The following is an 18,156-nucleotide window of genomic DNA, read 5'->3' on the forward strand; positions in this document are numbered from 1 at the left end:
ATCAATCAATCAATCAATTAAGAGCCTGTTCTTGGAAGAGCTCCTTGCCTGTGACCCGCTTACTTTGGGAGTAAGAAACTCTTACAGCCTCTTGCAATTGCTCTGCTTTAATTATCTATGGAACCATGATGGATGGATGCTATATGTTGCTTTGTGAGTTTAACTGATATGGAGTACACAATGATTATGCTTTCATGAAGCCAGCTGAAACCTAAGCAGAGACACTTACCGATTCCTCAGTTTTATGCCGCTCTCACTCTCCTCTTCTCCATGGGGCTTCTGTCGGATTTCGCACAGGCTGCACCGAGGCTGCAACTAGCTCCGCCTCTTTCATGCAGCAAGCAAGATTCTCTAAAAACTGGTTTCTGTTTGCTGCGCAAAAGAGTCGAAGCGAGCTGCAGTCTCAGGGCAGCTTGTGTGAAATCCGACAGAAGCCCTGTGGAGAAAAGGAGCCTGAGAGCGGCATAAGGCTAGTGGGGAATCGGCCCTTCTGATTTACTTGTGTACTATACCCAGAATGCATCTATAGAGTTACTGAGATGCCCCTTTGGCTCAGAGTTCAATGATCTGTTATAGGGAAGCTACTGAGATGCCTGGGGTTTCTTAAGTGCACGCCTGTACCTGAATCAGGCCTGACTAAAGCCACCCAGAATAGGGCCCTGGAGAAAGCGGCAGCTCTTACCAAAATCTCTCGGATGGCAAAATCTTGAAGACCCCCATTCCGCGGGGAGTCCAGAACCACCGGGAAACCCTTGTGAGGGGCATGGATGTAGCCGAATTCAATCTCATCCTGACGAGGGAAGGAGAAACATCAGGGTTAGAGATGTTTACACACATGAGAAGAGCACCTTCGCTGCCAACAGCTGGGATGTTTTCTGGGATTGTTTGGGGAAAACCATGACAGTTAAAGAGGTGCAGAACTGAGAGAGGCCGGCAGTGCAGGCTGGGCCCTGGAAACCTGATGCACAGTCTTGGTCCATTCTCTGACCCTTCAGCCCGTCTGACCACTCCAGGGACCGTGGGGTCACTTCTGAGGGAGAGGAAGGATGACTGGCACGAGTCCAGGCAGAGATCTGAGGATGTGTGGCTTGTCTAAAGGAGGGGGTCCATTCAGCTGTTCCTCAGGTGTGAACTCTGAGCTGTCTTCGCCCATTTCTCCAACCATAGGCTAACAATGACAACATTGTCTGAAATGGACTTTTGAGACTTGGGTGCACAAAAACAAAAACAGGCATATGCTTTAGAAATCCATACGAGAAACTGAAAACACAGAGAAGGACCCCCAATCTAACAGCAGAATGTCTGCTTTGCTGGCCAATTCAGTCCCTGGAATCTTCCCTCTTACAAAAAGGGTCTCTGGTGTTAGAGAGAAATCTCCCAAATCTGTTTAGGAACGGAGACAGCAGCTCCCAGAGGGGGTAGATGGTCCCAGGACAGGTAGGCTAACAGCAGAAGGCAGTTCCCTACATTCCTGGATAGTGGATGATGGCATGCAGATGAGTCTCTGATCTGAAAATGCAGGCCCTTGTGGGGGTGCTTTCTGGTACCTTTTGTGCCAAGACTCCTCATCCATCTAGCAAGCTGTTAGCCACTTGTTGGCCTGCAAGAGAGTTCACTTCTCTCTCTCCACCCGCCCCCCCAAGGCATGCTCAGCTCATGCTGGAAAAAAATGAAGGCTCCTTCTTGAGTTGATTTACACACGAGCTGTATCCCCCAGCATGAAGGCTACTGGGAGAGTTTCCCCCTTGCTTCACACAGCATCACAGTCCTCCTGTTCACTGCCTGGGGGAACATCTTTTTGGGTGAGCATTTTTCTTGCATTCTCTCCAGAATCTGCTTTGCTAAGATGTTCCAGGGTGGCACCCATGTGGACAGGAAGCTGTGGATCTTCCCTGTCCTTCCCACCTCAGGGCAATTCCCCTGCAGGGTCCATTTCCCTCTCTCACTTGAAGGCTTTTAAGTGACTTTTTTTTTTAAACTGGCAAGTGACGTATTGTTACGGCCCCAGAATTCACTCACCTGCATCCACCGGTCACTGCGGTTCATATACTTGGAGCAAACCTTCATCTGGCAGTTGGCTTTGCTCACCAAGTTCTTTATCTCCTTCAGGAAGAGATAATTATCCTTGACGCTGCCGTAGGAAAAAGGATTACATTGTTAGTAGGAACTGTGGAGCTGAAAGAAGGCACTGAGTCTCACCCATGGGCTGGAGGGCAGGGGACCCTGCTTCCTTTCCCTAGACTTGCTGGGCTGATTCCACCATCCACACTCACTAGGAGAGTAGCTGGACTGGTTTTCAGGTCAGCCGATCTGGTTGCAAGTAAAAACCCCCCACCCAGTTTGCAAGGCCCAGTCTGTGCCAGATTTCTCTCATGGGTTTTTGGCTCTGCAGCCAATTAGAGCTCCCCCCCAGCTACCACAACTGCAGTGTGTGATCTACTTCCGGGGTGGGAATGCCCCCCTCTCCAAAGTTTTCTCACTATTACAGGAAGAAAATTTAAATGTAAGCACATTTTTGGAAATCATAATTCGGTAAAGAAGAAAACCAGTAAAGAATTTCATTTGAAATGACTCACATTAAGGCCCTTACAGTTAAGTCGCTGCTTCCCAACTTCACCTGTGACTTTACCTGCACACGAAAACGGTGACTGGTGCCAAGGTGTTTGGGGTCATGATCCACGGAGCCACCCGGAAAACTACAGTGTCTGTAAAAATGGGGGTCTGCGGAATACCCTGTGAAGAAATGCAAACCTTTATGCTGTTTGTTTGTAAAGATACAATTGTCACACCTGAATGGGCTGGAACAAGCTGGTCCAACACACAACGCACAGAGCAACCAAGGCTGAGCCTGGTTGAAAAAGACCCCCAAAGCCACCAGGTGAGTTTGGCACGTGGGGGGCTGGGTGGGAAGATCCAGCCACTTCCTCCTGGCTGACTAATTGACAGGATTTAAGCAGCGGTGCCCTCTGGGCTGCGTTTCTGCACCTCTGCCTGCTGGCTGAAGAGCCCTCCTAGGGAATGCATGTGCTTCCCCCAGCATCAAGGCAAGGAGACGTGTGCACCCAGGGAAACGCTTTCTGACACACTCAGGGAAATGCTGATGGCCACTCTGGGGTCAGTCAGCAATTTTTCTCCAGGCCAGGGATACTGGAGGCCCCCCAATCTACTGGGCATGGAGCAGGGTCACTGGGGGTGTGTGGGAGAGGCGAGGTATTTGTGAATTGCCTTCATTGTGCCAGGGGGTTGGACTAGATGACCCTGGAGGTCCTTTCTAACTCCCTGAGCTGCTGCCACCATACATAAAAACCCTCACTGCAGGAAGACATCTTTTTGACTGAAGGAAACCTTTTCAGTCAATGAACTGGCTCAAAGCCATGCCCTCGGATGGAGAATTCAGGGCACCCCAGCAGCTGGACTGAAAGAGTGGCACCTGCAGAAGGCCAGGCCCCGCAGGAGAAGACGGAGGTCATTGGGGGCTGGGGGCAGCGGGCGAGGGAGGCTGAGGAAGCGGAAGGCGGGAGGAGTATTGATTGGAAATGCCAGCCAAATTAGCAAGTTGCTAATAGAAGTTGTATTTCCATGCAGCCTCCCAGTGGGCAAGGGAACCGGAGAAGGCTGCCCGCCTGGCCTCCTCTAAACTGGGCTTCTGTCCTGGTCCAATTCAGAGTGTGGAGAGAGTCTGCGCTCCAGCCAGGCCTTTTGCAGCTGAAGCCCAAACAAAGAGAGGGGACCTGGAGAGGAAGCGTCACCTGCCAGCCTCAGATTGGCTCATTAGAAGTGTCAAGTGAAGTGTCAAGCCCTCACATCAGCAGCTCCTTCCGCAGCCACATAACACCCTCGCCGGGCAGAGCGGAGGAACGCACAGTGGGCAAGGCAGAGGGGGAATTATTTCACAGGCAGTTGGGAGATCCTGGCGGGGGAGGGGGGAGGGAGGCAGGGGACAGGCAGCCGATCCATCAGAGAAGGCAGGCTGGACAAGGGGAAAGGGCAGCTTAGCCATGAGGCCTGGGGTACGGGAAGCAGCACTTGGCATTCTGATGCCTAAACCGGGCACTCTGGCTTTCTGGTGACTGAACATAAAAACATCAGAAGAGCCCTGCTGGATCAGACCAGTGAGGGTCCATCTAATCTAGCATCCTGTCTCACCCAGTGGCCAACCAGTCCCTCTGGAGGGCCAACAACAGGGCAGAGAGGCCAAGTCCTTCCCCTGGTAGGAACATCAGAAGAGCCTGCTGGATCAGACCAGAGAGAGTCCATCTAATCTAGCATCCTGTCTCATGCTGTGGCCGACCAGTTCCTCTGAAGGGCCAACAACAGGGCAGAGAGGCCGAGGTCTTCTCCTGAGAAGAACATCAGAAGAGCCCTGCTGGATCAGATCAGTGAGGGTCCAGCTAGTCCAGCCTCCTGTCTCACACAGGGGCCAACCAGTTCCTCTGGAGAGCCAACATTAGGGCAGAGAGGCTGAGGCCTTCCCCTGAGAAGAACATCAGAAGAGCCCTGCTGGATCAGACTAGTGAGGGTTCATCTAGTCCAGCCTCCTGTCTCACACAGGGGCCAGCCAGTTCCTCTGGAGGGCCAACAACAGGGCATGGAGGTTGAGGTCTTCCTCTGAGAAGAACATCAGAAGAGCCTGCTGGATCAGACCAGTCAGGGTCTGTTATGTATGAGAATCCATGTTGTTACCAAATAGGATTTCTGCCTGGCTCATTGGAGCCTGATGGACTGGGTTTGGGGACTTGGGAACAAGGGGCAGGAGGATCCAAATCTCAACTCCCCTGCTCCAATCACAGGCCCCCCGCTGGTTTGAATGATCCAATCACGTGCTAGCGCAGGAACCCAGTGTTCTATGTAGTTGGCCCTGTGGGCCCCATTCTCCAATTCAGTTAGTGCAGCCACCCACCACGGTGTACTCAATGAAGAGCCTGTTATCACGACCACCTCGCCTCTTCAATGCCTAAGAACCCACTCTATTATCGGGCCCCTCTAGTCCAGCCTGCTGTCTCACACAGTGGCCAACCAGTTTCTCTGGAGGACCCGCAACAGGGCAGAGAGGCTGAGGCCTTCCCTTGAGGTTGCCTCCTGGCTCTGGGATGCAGAGGATTAGTGCCTCTGACTGTGGAGGTTTCATTTTGTCACCATGGCTAGTAGCCACCGAAAGACCACCGGTCCATGAATCTAGCCATCCCCCTTTTAAAGCTGTCTATGCCTGTGGCCACCCCGACATCCTCCGGCAGTGATTTCCACATTTTAAAAACCTGTCAAGTCCGGAAGCACTTCCTTTTTTCTGTCCTGAATCTATTGCCCAGCAAATAGTTGTAGCCCTTTAGGAGAAGGAGCAAAAATTCTCTCTTTACACTTCCTTTGTCCCATGCACAGTTTTATACACCTCTATCATGTCACCCCTTAGTCATCTCTTTGTTGTCCCAATCCCTTCTGCCTTTCCTCCTAGGAAAGGTGCTGCTGCCCTTTAATCAGCACGCTTGGCCTCTTCAGCCTGCTTTGCGGCACCCGACAGCACAAGCCGCAGGCAACTGATGTCCCCCCCACCCCCGACCCCGGCATGCTCTGCCTCTCTGATTGCTCCTTGCAATGGCACCAGGTCGTGCTCCATGGAAGACACGGCTAGGCCTGGGTTGTGGGCAGATGGCACCAGTTACAGCCCCCTTCTTGGAAGGAGGAAACAGTAGAGAAAGAAGTCCTTTTCTCCCTTTCCCACAATACAAGAACTCGTGGGCATTCGATTAAATTGCTGAGCAGTCAGGTTAGAATGGATAAAAGGAAGTCCTTCTTCACCCAAAGGGTGATCAACATGTGGAATTCACTGCCACAGGAGGTGGTGGCGGCTACAAGCATAGCCAGCTTTAAGAGGAGATTGGATAAAAATATGGAGCAGAGGTCCATCAGTGGCTCTTAGCCACAGTGTGTGTGTGTGTATGTACACATATATTGGCCACTGTGTGACACAGAGTGTTGAACTGGATGGGCCATTGGCCTGATCCAACATGGCTTCTCTTCTGTTCTTATGACCGCATCACCCAAGGTGGCTTCCCCCTTTTCCCTTACCTCTGCCAGCTTCTCCAGGAGGCTGACGCTGATGGTGACCAGTCCATTGAAGCTGTCGTCTGGGAACCGAAGACCCTCCACAAAGAATTCCATCTCTCCAGAGCCTCCCGTGTATTTCACCACGTGAAAGAGCTTCCTCCGGCCCAGGACGTGGATGTAGCGCTGGCCAAAGAAGGGGTCTGTAGGCAGAGGAAGGAGCAATCACGAGAGAAGAGGCAAAGGGCCCTTGTTCCTGGGAAAAGGGAGAGGCTGCCGTGGTCGTGGCCTCACTGGAAGTCAAGGACTGGGTACAAACAGGCAACTCCATACGCACTGGAGGTGTCCCAAATCAGGCCATCCCAAAATGGAGCGGATTACTCCCGGCCAGATGCTCCCACACGAGGCACTCTTGGCACCGTCAGATGGTTATTGTGCACCACCCCCTTCGTGCAGTTTGGGTTTCTTTTTTCACTTACATTTTGTATTAGCCATGCACTCTGTGGCAGTGGTTTGTTTTGTTTTGTAAGAATCCTGGTCAGCAATGCTCCTTCTACGCTGTGGAGTCTTGTGAGCAAAGATTCTACTTTGCGAGCTCCTGGCATTAATTTAATGCTGAGCTCCTGCATAAATTACTTTGCTTTGGGGCCATTTTTCCTGAGCTAAGTCAAAAATGTGTGAGCTGGAGGCTAAAAGCTGAGCTAGCTCACACTAACTCAGCTTAGAGGGAACACTGCTGGTGAACTCCTAGAGCAGACTGGCGGGCTCCAACTGCCAATCCACCTCGCTTGCACGCTCCGGCGTTCAGACGCCCAGAAAGACAGACGGAGTGTGGCAGAAGAATTTGCTCCCGCTTCCCAAGTGGCAGCTCTGTGATCCATCTCAGAGACATCAGAGGACGGGGTGAGTGCGAGAGTGGGGCGGGCAGCAGCTGTGCCTGTCTGACCTGGCTTTTTAATTCTGCCCAGGGGCCGTGCCTCAAACTGGCCCTCTGGATTCAGCGAAGGGCTCCCAAGAGCTCCTGCCCCTCCCTCTTGCAGAGTCTGGTTACCACTACTCAATGCCAAGGGAGCCAGTGGGACGGAGCAGCCAGAGCGTCGGATCAGGTTCTGGGAGAGCACTGGGTTCCGATCTACTCTCAACAAGATACTCCACAGACTTGTGGACTGCATCAGCATAAAGCTCTGGAGACAAAAGGGAGCTCTGGTCATATATCGAAGGAAATAAACACTGCTCTTTCAGACACTCCAAAACAGCCACCTTTGGACATGTGCTGAGTGCTGAAAAGCAGGAATCCAGCCTCAGTATAGCAGGTGCAGGAGTGACATAAAAATCACTCCCCCCAGTTGAGGTGAAGGCGAGGGTCACACCATCCCTGCCCCATGCAGCTCCCCCTCCAGTTAATCCATTAATTGCATGGTTGGCTCAGAAGCCAGAATGTTCCATGGTCTGGGCTGCCCCTCATCCCAAGGGCACTGCTGAACGCCCGGGCCAAAAGAGGGCATTTGCTTTCTTCCAGCCAGACTGAAGACCTTCGCGCCCTTGAGAGAAGGGGTCATGGGGTCAAAAGAGATGAGTCCCACAGTTCATTGAGGAGGGGCTGTCCATAGCCAAAGCGCTGGGGCAAAGCTGTGCACTCTTTGACTAAGTGACAGACCCACCATCATCCAGATTTTGCTCCAAACCATTCTGCTCCCAGAAAAGCTGGATTCTGGGCTGGAAATTCTCCCCTGGTCTCCCTTATCCTTGCAGGAAAAAAGGAAACAGGCTGAAGCAATGGGGCAAAGACCATGCCCTTCTGGGTCCCATTCGTGCCTGACAACTGGTTGAGGGCTGGGTCTGCTGAGAGGACTTTTGGTTTGCAGAGCAAACACAACCCTCCGCCCTCAGACTTTGAAGCGGGATGGCCCTATCTCTGGGTGGACAAAAGTCTTCCAGCTGAATTCTTTGGCCTTTTGGATGGAGAAGCAACATTCCACCACAGCACAGCCCACCAGCACCTGCCTGCCAAGGGCACCCGTGTGACCTTCCCCCTCAGCACCGGACACGGAGTCTCTCATGTCATTGTTAATGAATGTGGCTTTATAGCTAGCCATGAAGACACAACAAGCTTAGTGAGAGGCAGAGACGCCTCCGGAGGCTTAGGCAGGCCAAACGGAGAGAGGGCCTCGTGGCCAGAAACCACTCCAGCCCTGTAATCCCTTCCAAGTGCAGTCTCTCCCGTGTCCCGTGGCTGTCCTAATAGGTGCAGAAGCCAAAATGTGGCTTATCTGTGGCAAGCCAGCCCCTTCGCGGCTTCCATTTAGGAGCTAAACACACTCCTCATGAGCAAGAGACCTTTGGGCTTTTAAAACAAAGCAGTAGTCAAGTTGCGCCTTTAAGACCAACTAAGTTTTATTCAGAACGTCAGCTTTTAATACTCTCTTTTTCTAGAAGATGGAAGGCAGATTCAGGGATTCTGCAATTCCAGAAGGAGTTTCTCAGTTTCTTTCTGCTTCAGGCTCTTCACTAAAAGATGAAACTACATTTCAAAAGAATTTCAAAATGCCACTTGTAATATTTAACTTTTAAAGAATGCTTTAAAAATACACCTTGGGTGACTTCACATGGCAACTGTTTGCAAGTGGATTTTGCTATTCTTACACAATGTGTGTTATTTAGTGTGTGCGAATGCATCTTTGATGTCTTGATGGTAAAAATTTAAAGCAACATCAAGCAACTATTTCTTCTCTTTTTGCTTACATGCTTACATAGTTTTTTCTTCCCACCCCCCCTCAAATGCAAAGGTGGCTTGAAAGGCAGGGTTTTGGAGGAAAAGTCTAAAGCTCAGTGGTGGAGTCCAAGTTCTACACGAGGAAGGTCTCAGCTTCAGGCCCAGGCAGCCCTAGTTCAGAAAGGAGTCTTGGGTAGTGGGGCCGGAAAAGATGCTTCAGGGAGGTCCAACAGACAAGACACACCCATGGGCTGGACAGCTGGGGAGGGGGCTCCAGCACAGAACTTGCCATTAGGAGGTCCCGGGTTCAGTCCCCAGCACTGGGCCTCAGATGGCAGGGTGGGAAGGTCTCATCCAGTGTTCCCTTTAAGCTGAGTTAGTGTGAGCTAGCTCACAGATTTTTAGCCTCCAACTCATACATTTTTGTCTAGCACAGGAAGGATGGCCCCAGAGCACAATAATTTATGCAGGAGCTCACAACTTTGATGCCAGTCGCTCACAAAGCAGAATTTTTGCTCATAAGCCTCCACAGCATAGAGGGAGTCTTGGTCTCAGTCCAGGATCTTTGACTGCTCACTGCCAGACAAGGGAACGAGAGTGGGCAAGTTGAGCCACCATAAAACTTCTTGGTAGGTGTTATCATCACATTTGGTTGGGTTCCAATCCCCCCCCCCCTTTCAGCAGGACTAGTATGAATGTATACCATGTTGGAAAAGGCAGTGCCTGGAGTACAAAGAAGAAAGAGGCGAAGACCCCGCAGGGGACAGCAAGAAGACAATTAGAGTGGAAGGTCAGCACCTTCTCTCTCCTTGGAAGTGTTATTCCTTGCCCGTCTCCAGATTGCTAGTCTCAGGGTGATTTCTCCATTCTTATCAGAAGGGCCACACTCAGTCTCTTCCTCTCTCACAGCTAGAGAGATGTAGTTCTCTTTTCTATCAAGTATGTTAATTCCTAAATAAACCTTCATCTACTCTTTAATCAGGTTGTGCACCGTTGCTGTATTAATTACTCTGCCAACATACCATATATCTAGGCTTCCAGCTCTGGGATGAGTAAATCCTGGTGCTTTGGGGGTGGGATCTAGGGAAGGTGGGATTTTGGAAGAGGAGGGACCTCTGTAGGTTATAAAGCCATAAAACCTCCCTCCTGAAGCCGCCATTTTCTCAGGGGAATTGGGCTTTGTGGCCTGGAGATCAGATGTAATGCCGGGAGATCTCTAGCTACTGCTTGGTGGCAAGAAAGGAAAAGCAAACAGCTACTTTCTCAACAAAGCCTCAACCACAAAGTAAACAAAATTACACGCTGTATTATACAAATTATACAGAATTATTCACAAAATATATCCACAATATGCAATTACGTATACCAAAATTGTGCAAACAAGGAAACAATTGCAATTGCATAGAACAGACGAGAGAATCCAACAGTCTCCATGTAGGTACATTTTTCATGGTCACACCAAGTCAACTTTCGTTTAAGAGGCATATCCAAAGTCGAAAAAGTCCACCAGACTTGGGGTCAGTTTTACTCTGTTTCAGCCACAGCTAACGGACAAACCAGCATCCCACACCTAATTTCACCAGAGCTTTTCCCAAGCTATATCCGTGTTGAAACTTTTCAATGAACAAGAATTCCTTAATAGAATGCTCAAGACACTGTATACTTCTCAGTGGGCGAACTTTTTCTACTTTGGATTCCTCTACATTAAATTTTCCAGAGCAGAAGATACCCATCTTAAAGAAAGCTGATTTGGTGCAACTCCGAAGGACTTGTCTATGTGGAGACTGTTGGATTCTCTATTCTGTGATTTGTTTCCCTGTTTGGACAAATTTGGTATATGCATTGCATGCTGTGGATCTATTTTGTGAATAATTCTGTATAATTTGTATAATACAGCGTGTAATTTTGTTTACTTTATGGTTGAGGCTTTGTTGACACGATACCTGTTTACTTTTTTCCTTACTGCCTGGAGTCTGGCAACCTTACATACGTCTGAACCTGACAGAATCTCTTCCGAGTATCCTAGTGGCTCACAGGTATCTGACGGAGTCATCTGAGGCCTTCAGGATTAAAAAAAACAAACCCTCATGTTTGCAGAGCTTCCTGGACTTGTATGAGGCCCTCCCTCCCGGCCAGTGGCTTCTTACACAGCTGCATGCAGATGTTGGCAGGCAAGTCTTGAGTCAAAGAGAGTGCTTTTCCATTTGTCTCCCTGCCCCTCCCGAATACCCTTCAGTGTTACTTCTCACCCTGCCCTCCACTTCACTCCTCCTTTCTCTAAGATTTCAAGAGTATCGGCTGCTGTGTCACTCCCCTTGGCCCTCCACTGTTCAGCAAAGCAGGGTCCTATTCCTGAAGAGGGACATGCTGTATTTAACCCACTGAAGTAACCCCTGAGCAGCGATCCAGGCAATGAGTGAGTGACGAGTCCCGGGGGCACCCCTGTCAAGCACGCCAGAGCCGCTCCAGCCAGCTCTAATTGCAACCAGTCTTTGGCCCAATTAGGCACCGGGAATGCTGCAGACATCAGGGGCTTCTCTAATTGGACATTCTGACGACAAGACCACTCACCAGACCAAAGGCTGTTTATTCCCAAGTTGGTCATTGGGGCAAACAAGAGGCAGGCGCACTGGAATTAATATCTCTGTTCCTGGTTGAAAATTAAGTGCTAAGTGTAGGAAGAAAGCCAGCAGACACAGTGATTGGGCCCCTGGCGAGGCAAGATAGAAGCCACCTGGTGGGGGATGCAGCCCCCCCCGCAGGCCTTCCTGGCCCGTCTTCCCCGCCTCAGATGCAGCAGACTGCTGACCCAGAGAGACCATGGCAGGAGGCAGCCCTTGGCCTCTAGGATGCCTTATCCTTCAGGCTGGACAACTGTAAGCACCAAAATAATCCAGACTCTGGATTATTTTGAAAAAGCAACCCAGAGTCTGGATTATTTTGGTGCCAAATATCCATGGCTTTTACAGAGGCCACTCTGGCTACAATGAAATTCCCTGAATGCTTCTCACTGGCATAATCGGATGCCAGTCCCTGGAGATCCCTGTAGTGCTCTGATCTGAACCGGGGCGCTCAAAACAATTCCTACATAATACTGAATTCCAAGGAAGGCAAGTGGAACGAAAGGATAAGAACATAAGAACATAAGAGAAGCCATGTTGGATCAGGCCAACAGCCCATCCAATCCAACACTCTGTGTCACACAGTGGCTAAAATTTTTATATATACACACACACTGTGGCTAATAGCCACTGATGGACCTGTGCTCCATATTTTTATCTAAACCCCTCTTGAAGGTGGCTATGCTTGTGGCCGCCGCCACCTCCTGTGGCAGTGAATTCCACATGTTAATCACCCTTTGGGTGAAGAAGTACTTCCTTTTATCTGTTTTAACCTGTCTGCTCAGCAATTTCATCAAATGCCCACGAGTTCTTGTATTGTGAGAAAGGGAGAAAAGTACCTCTTTCTCAGTACCTCAGAGATAAGGAAGTCTCTGGCAGAGGCAGCTTTCAGGCTGTCCAAACCAACACACTCCGGCACTTAATCGGAAGCTGATAGAAGTACAGCTGTCAGTCAATCCTTTCTTTCTTGTCATTCAAGAAAGTGTGTGTGTGTGAGAGAGAACATGTTAAGGAATGTACAGCTGGTGTGCCCATCAGCTGGGGTGCCAGCCTCCAGGTGGTGCCTGGATATCTCCCAGAATTCTGACTGGGCTCCGGGCTACAGAGATCAGCTCACCTGGAAAAAACGGCTGTTTAGGGGGGTGGACTCTCTGACACTCTACAGCCGTTTTAACCTGTCCTGGGTGAGATCTGGACCCTCCAGGATCTGATGCAGTTCCACAGGGCTTGTAAAACAGAGCTGTTCTCTGCCAGGCCAACAATTGAGGTTTACATCTCAGATTGGCCTCCCCTTCCTCTTCCCCTTCCCTCTCCTTTGTAGCAGGCACATTTTAAGGTAATTACTCCCCTCCCCCGGGATTTTAAACCATCGAATAGTTTAAATACGTTGCTGTGTTTTATCCTATTCATTGTACACATAATTACTTATGTTTTAATTGTATAATATGTTTTGTGATGTTACCCGCCCTGAGTCCTGCTTGCAGGGGAGGGGGGGGCTATAAATACATTATTCTTGGCTGGGGCCCCTCCCTAAACTCCACCCACCCCGGGCTCCACTCCCCAAATCTCCAGGGATTTCCTGCTACAGCTGGCAACCCCAGCAACAGCCAGCCCAGGAGGAAACACCCTTTGTGAGAAAGAAATCAGCAGAATCCCACATTCTTTTTGTATCTCAACAGATGCGAGCTTGAGTCTTGCCACACAAAGCAACATAAACCAGAGAGACAGAGGAAGAGAAAAGAGAGAGTTGGAAATAAGTCTGCAGTAGCCAAGATGTTAGAAGAAGAAGACTGCAGATTTATACCCTGTCCTTCTCTCTGAATCAGAGTCTCAGAGCCGCTCACAATATCCTATATCTTTTCCTCCCACAACAGACACCCTGTGAGGTGGGTAGAGCTGAGAGAGCTTTGACAGAAGCTGCCCTTTCAAGGACATCCCTGCGAGAGCCATGGCTAACCCAAGGCCATTCCAGCAGCTGCAAGTGGAGGAGGGGGGAATCAAACCTGGTTCTCCCAGATAAAAGTCCGTGCACTTAACCACTACACCAAACTGGCTCTCTTCATTCCAGGGCTTCAAGAGAAAGGCAGTGGATGCTAGTCCAGTTCAAAACACTAGTGATGATCCATTAAAGACAGCATGATACACACACACACACACACACAGAAACAATATGAAGAAGACCTACTTACTCTGCAGGTAAAAGACTCCTGCTTTGTCAGAGTCAGACATAGGAATGTAGAGAACCATCTCGTACCCCGGCGGAAGTCTCTCTGGCCCCTGTGTTCGCAAGATCATGCGTGACATGTCCTCCAGGTCTGACGGACAGGAGCGGAGAGAAGGAAAACAGCACATATCAGGACTTTGGATTCAGATGGGTCACCAAGGGGGTTTCCGGCAAGGGGTCTGGGCTGGAACCAGCGTACTGGACGTGCACACTCCATGTGGAACTATGCTGACCCCCAAGCGGGCCGGGCCGGGCCTGTTTGCACCAGCATTGCAGAGGATAGGCTAAGCATCACTCTGGAACAGGGGCAGCTGCTGGCTCCGTATCCCCAGCTAGTCAGCATCTCCTTCTGAAAGACATTTCGCCCCTCACTCTGGATGATTCTACCTCTCTCCCCCTGCAGGATCCTCAGTGAGGGTCACCGTCATCCATCCATCCATCCATCCATCCATCCATCCATCCATCCATCCATCCATCCATCCATCCGCCCATCCGTCCGTCCATCCATCCATCCATCCATCCATCCATCCATCCATCCATCCATCCATCCATCCACCCATCCGTCCGTCCATCCATCCATCCATCCATCCATCCATCCATCCATCCATCCATCCATCCACTCACTCACCCATCCATCATTGACTCACTCATTCATTTAAAAGAAGAAGGGTGGGGTATAAATCACTCAGAGTCTCAGAGCAGCTTAACAATTTCCTTCTCTTCCTCTCACTACAACAGACACCCTGTGAGGTAGGTGGGGCTGAGAGAGCCCTCAGAGAACTGCGACTGACCCAAGGTCACCCAGCTGGCTGCTTGTGCAGAAGGAGTTGGGAATCAAACCCAGATCTCCCAGATTAGCGTCTGCACTTCCAATCACTACCCCAAAAGGTATTCCAACCCCTTGCTCAGGACAGTTGACAAACTTGCACAAAGCATAAACAATACAATAAAAAACCCACACCACATGAAACAACAGTTTAAAAAGTGGGTACATCAACCTTAAACTGACAGCCCTTCAGAATAAAACTGCTTCAGTCAGCCAAGGAGGGGGAATGCTGATTGGCAGCCTATTCCACAGTGCCCCTCGAGCAGTCACCAAAAAGGCCCCGAAATGAACCAAGCCTCTCCAAGAGGAGAAAAGGCTGCCATGAGCAAGGCTGGGGCAGAGGCTCTGAGAGACAGAAGTGGCCCTGCAAGCTTTCCTTTCTTGGCAGGGAAGGGGCACATCTACCCTCCCTGCTTAAATCAGCCGTATGCTGCTCAGCACGCAGGACTCCCCCCCAAGGATGCTGGGAATTGTAGTTTGGGGCAAGGGCTGGGAATTCTCTATCAGCAATTCCTGTTCCTCGACCTGACCTGAACTAGTTTCCTGCAGGGTTTCCTGGGGGAAAGAAATGACTGCTCAGTCAGTTCAAGCCAAGAAGAAGCCTGAGTGAGAGGGCTTCTAGTGTCCTGGCCTCACTGATGGACCTCCTAATGGAATCTGGTTTTTTTGGCCACTGTGTGACACAGAGTGTTGGACTGGGTGGGCCACTGGCCTGATCCTACAGGGCTTCTCTTATGTCTGGGGCAGTGATGTTCTGTATTCTTGATGCTTGGAGGGGGGCACAGTGGGAGGGCTTCTAGTGTCCCGGCACCAGTGGTGGACCTCCTGATGGCACCTGGGGTTTGTTGGCCACTGTGTGACACAAAGTGTTGGACTGGATGGGCCACTGGCCTGTTCCAATATGGCTTCTCTTATGTCTGGGGCAGTGATGTTCTGTATTCTTGATGCTTGGAGGGGGGCACAGTGGGAGGGCTTCTAGCCCCATTGGTGGACTTCCTGATGGCACTTGGTTTTTTGGCCACTGTATGACACAGAGTGTTGGACTGGATGGGCCATTGGCCTGATCCAACATTGCTTCTCTTATGTCTGGGGCAGTGATGCTCTGTATTCTTGGTGCTTTGGGGTGGGGCATACTGGGAGGGCTTCTAGTGTCCTGGTTCCACTGGTGGACCTCTTAATGACGCCTAGTTTTTTGGCCACTGTGTGGCACAGAGTGTTGGACTGGATGGGCCATTGGCCTGATCCAACATGACTTCTCTTATGTCTGGGGCAGTGATGCTCTGTATTCTTGGTGCCTGGGGGGCACAGTGGGAGGGCTTCTAGTGTCCTGGCTCCACTGATGGACCTCCTGATGGTGCCTGGTTTTTTGGCCCCTGTGTGACACAGTGTTCGACTGGAGGGGCCACTGGCCTGATCCAACAGGGCTTCTCTTATGTTCTTAACTGAGTTGACTTGTGTGCAAAGAGCTCCAGAAGGAGATCCTCCCCTGATCTGCTTGATGAGGGGAGGGAAAGGGGGGTTTCCCCTCGATGGTGCGCTCCAACGAGGCTGTCAAGAGAAGCCCCTCCCCACACCGGGCCTCAGCATACCTTCCTTGCAATACACTTTGTCATCTTGGCAGTCCTCCACCGCTATGAAAGGATTTTCCTTGTCGCAGTTCACCAGCAGGATGGCCCCCTGTCCGTCTGGGCCCCACGTCCACGAGGCCTGAAATGGCAAGGTTGGAGTTCAGCCCAGGAAGCTGGAGGGGGAAGGACTGGCTCCTTCATTGCCACTCTCTGGAAACCTGGAGGCAGGAGACTGGGGCTGTTGGTTGCCAGATTCCAGCAGCTGGAGGCTGATTAATGCCGGGTGCTTCAATGGAAGCCCTCACAGAGCCTGCCTACAAAGAACACTTCTGAGTCCAAGAAAACCCTTCCTGGCCTCCTGCGTGAATATGTCCCTTGGCTTCTGGGCTCTGCTGGGCAGAATATTATCGGCTGTCCCAAGGGCAGAGGCGTGTCACTGGAGCAGTGCAGCGGAGGATCACGGGCTCAGCAGGGGAGCCTGGAGGAATGCTGGGGCGGGGGTGGAGGCCTCAGTGCCAAAGCACGCATTGGCCGGGGCGGGGGGGAGGGGGAGGTGGGCAAAGAGCAGGTGGGATCCCTGTTGTACAGAGTGTCCCGGCCACTTCCAAGGAAGCAATCTTTTTTTTTTGGGAACGTGAATATCTTGCAAGCTCCAAGAAGTAACCCCAGTTGACTTTACCTCCCCCCTCCCCAACCGGGGCCGAGCAAGTTCCTGGGCACAGAAGCCCATGACTGAGATCAGGTCTTCCTGGTCTGCTTCCTTTCCCCAGGAACTGTGCAGAGTATGGAGAAAGGGTATGAGGCAACAGTAGAGATATAAACCACTGCAGTCCTTCCTGCCCAAGACTGGCCGCTGCAGTTTGGCCTGACATGCAGGTGACCGGCAGCTGGGAAACGACATAAATGCTGATTTTGACCTTCTGGAAAAGCAGCAGAACGTGGGGAGAGAAGCCTTCCCTCTCTTCCCCCTGAGCACAGGTGAAGGCAGCTAGATGGCACCCAGTTCTGGCAGAGGTGAGTGCAAAGTGCCCTCAAAATGGTAAGAGGGAATCCTGTCAGAACTCACCTGCAATATCTCACAGATGCCTTCATGCTATGAGGATTAAATTGATGATGCATCGCTGCGTCACTTTTTATCGGGAAAGCACGATAACAGCCCACCCTGTGTAGCTAGTTCTAAATTATCCTCCTAGGGCTAGCAAGCCATCTTTATGGCTGAGAAGGGATTCAAATCTGGATTATCTGTGTCCACACTCGACACTGTAATCTTTCCCCTGATCTTACTACATTGCAAAGAGTCCTGCACACAAAGAACACACACACAAAACTCACCTTTTTGGGGTTGTTCTTCTCCACCACCCCGTCACGGTCTGCATCAACATCCAAGGAAATCCCTAGAAACACAACCTAAGTCAGTGATCACTGCCCTACTCAGGGAATGGCCCAGGATTCTCCTGTCCTTTCAAAAGCTCTGTGGGGTGGGCAAACAGCCCTGCCCTGGAGGCCCTGCGGCATCCTGATCTGGCCAGATCTCAGAAGCTAACCAGGGTTGGCCCTGCCTAGGACTTGGATGGGGGACCACCAAGGACGTCCAGGGTTGTTATGCAGAGGTGGACAAGGCAAGCCACCTCGGTTCCTCTTTTGCCTGGAAAGCTTCAAGGGGATGGAGCAGAGGTCCATCAGTGGCTATTAGCCACAGCGTATTGTTGGGACAAGTGATGCTCTGTATTCTTAGCGTGGAGGGCACAGTGGGAGAGCTTCTAGCCCCACTAGTGGACCCCCTGATGGCGCCTGGGTTGTTTGGCCACTGTGTGACACAGAGTGTTGGACTGGAGGGGCCACTGGCCTGATCCAACATGACTTCTCTTATGTTCTTATGTCTGGAGCAAGTGATGCTTTGTATGCTTGGTGCTTGGGGGGCACAGTGGGAGGGCTTCCAGTGCCCTGGCCCCACTGGTGGCCCTCCTGATGGCACCTGGGTTCTTTGGCCACTGTGTGACACAGAGTGTTGGACTGGATGGGCCATTGGCCTGATCCAACAGGGCTTCTCTTATGTTCTTATGTGACACCGAGTGTTGGACTGGAGGGGCCATTGGCCTGATGCAACAGGGCTTCTCTTATGTTCTTATGTGACACAGAGTGTTGGACTGGAGGGGCCACTGGCC

At 51.1% G+C, this 18,156-nt stretch overlaps 1 protein-coding gene across 1 annotated transcript in view; it reads right to left on the minus strand.

Moving 5' to 3' along the window:
• Positions 1-18,156, minus strand: part of LOC132587162 (protein-arginine deiminase type-2-like) — a 47,950-nt gene that overhangs the window by 16,847 nt on the left and 12,947 nt on the right. Inside the window, exons 4-10 of the mRNA XM_060259389.1 lie at positions 17,324-17,385; positions 16,013-16,130; positions 13,563-13,688; positions 6,064-6,242; positions 2,630-2,733; positions 2,020-2,131; positions 683-790 (exon numbers count right to left, since the gene is read on the minus strand). Of these exons, the coding sequence (XP_060115372.1) occupies positions 683-790; positions 2,020-2,131; positions 2,630-2,733; positions 6,064-6,242; positions 13,563-13,688; positions 16,013-16,130; positions 17,324-17,385 (809 nt within the window). The remainder of the gene's footprint in view (positions 1-682; positions 791-2,019; positions 2,132-2,629; positions 2,734-6,063; positions 6,243-13,562; positions 13,689-16,012; positions 16,131-17,323; positions 17,386-18,156) is intronic.

This window comes from Heteronotia binoei, chromosome 18 (assembly GCF_032191835.1).
Source record: "Heteronotia binoei isolate CCM8104 ecotype False Entrance Well chromosome 18, APGP_CSIRO_Hbin_v1, whole genome shotgun sequence".
In the NCBI taxonomy this organism is placed as follows: domain Eukaryota; kingdom Metazoa; phylum Chordata; class Lepidosauria; order Squamata; family Gekkonidae; genus Heteronotia; species Heteronotia binoei.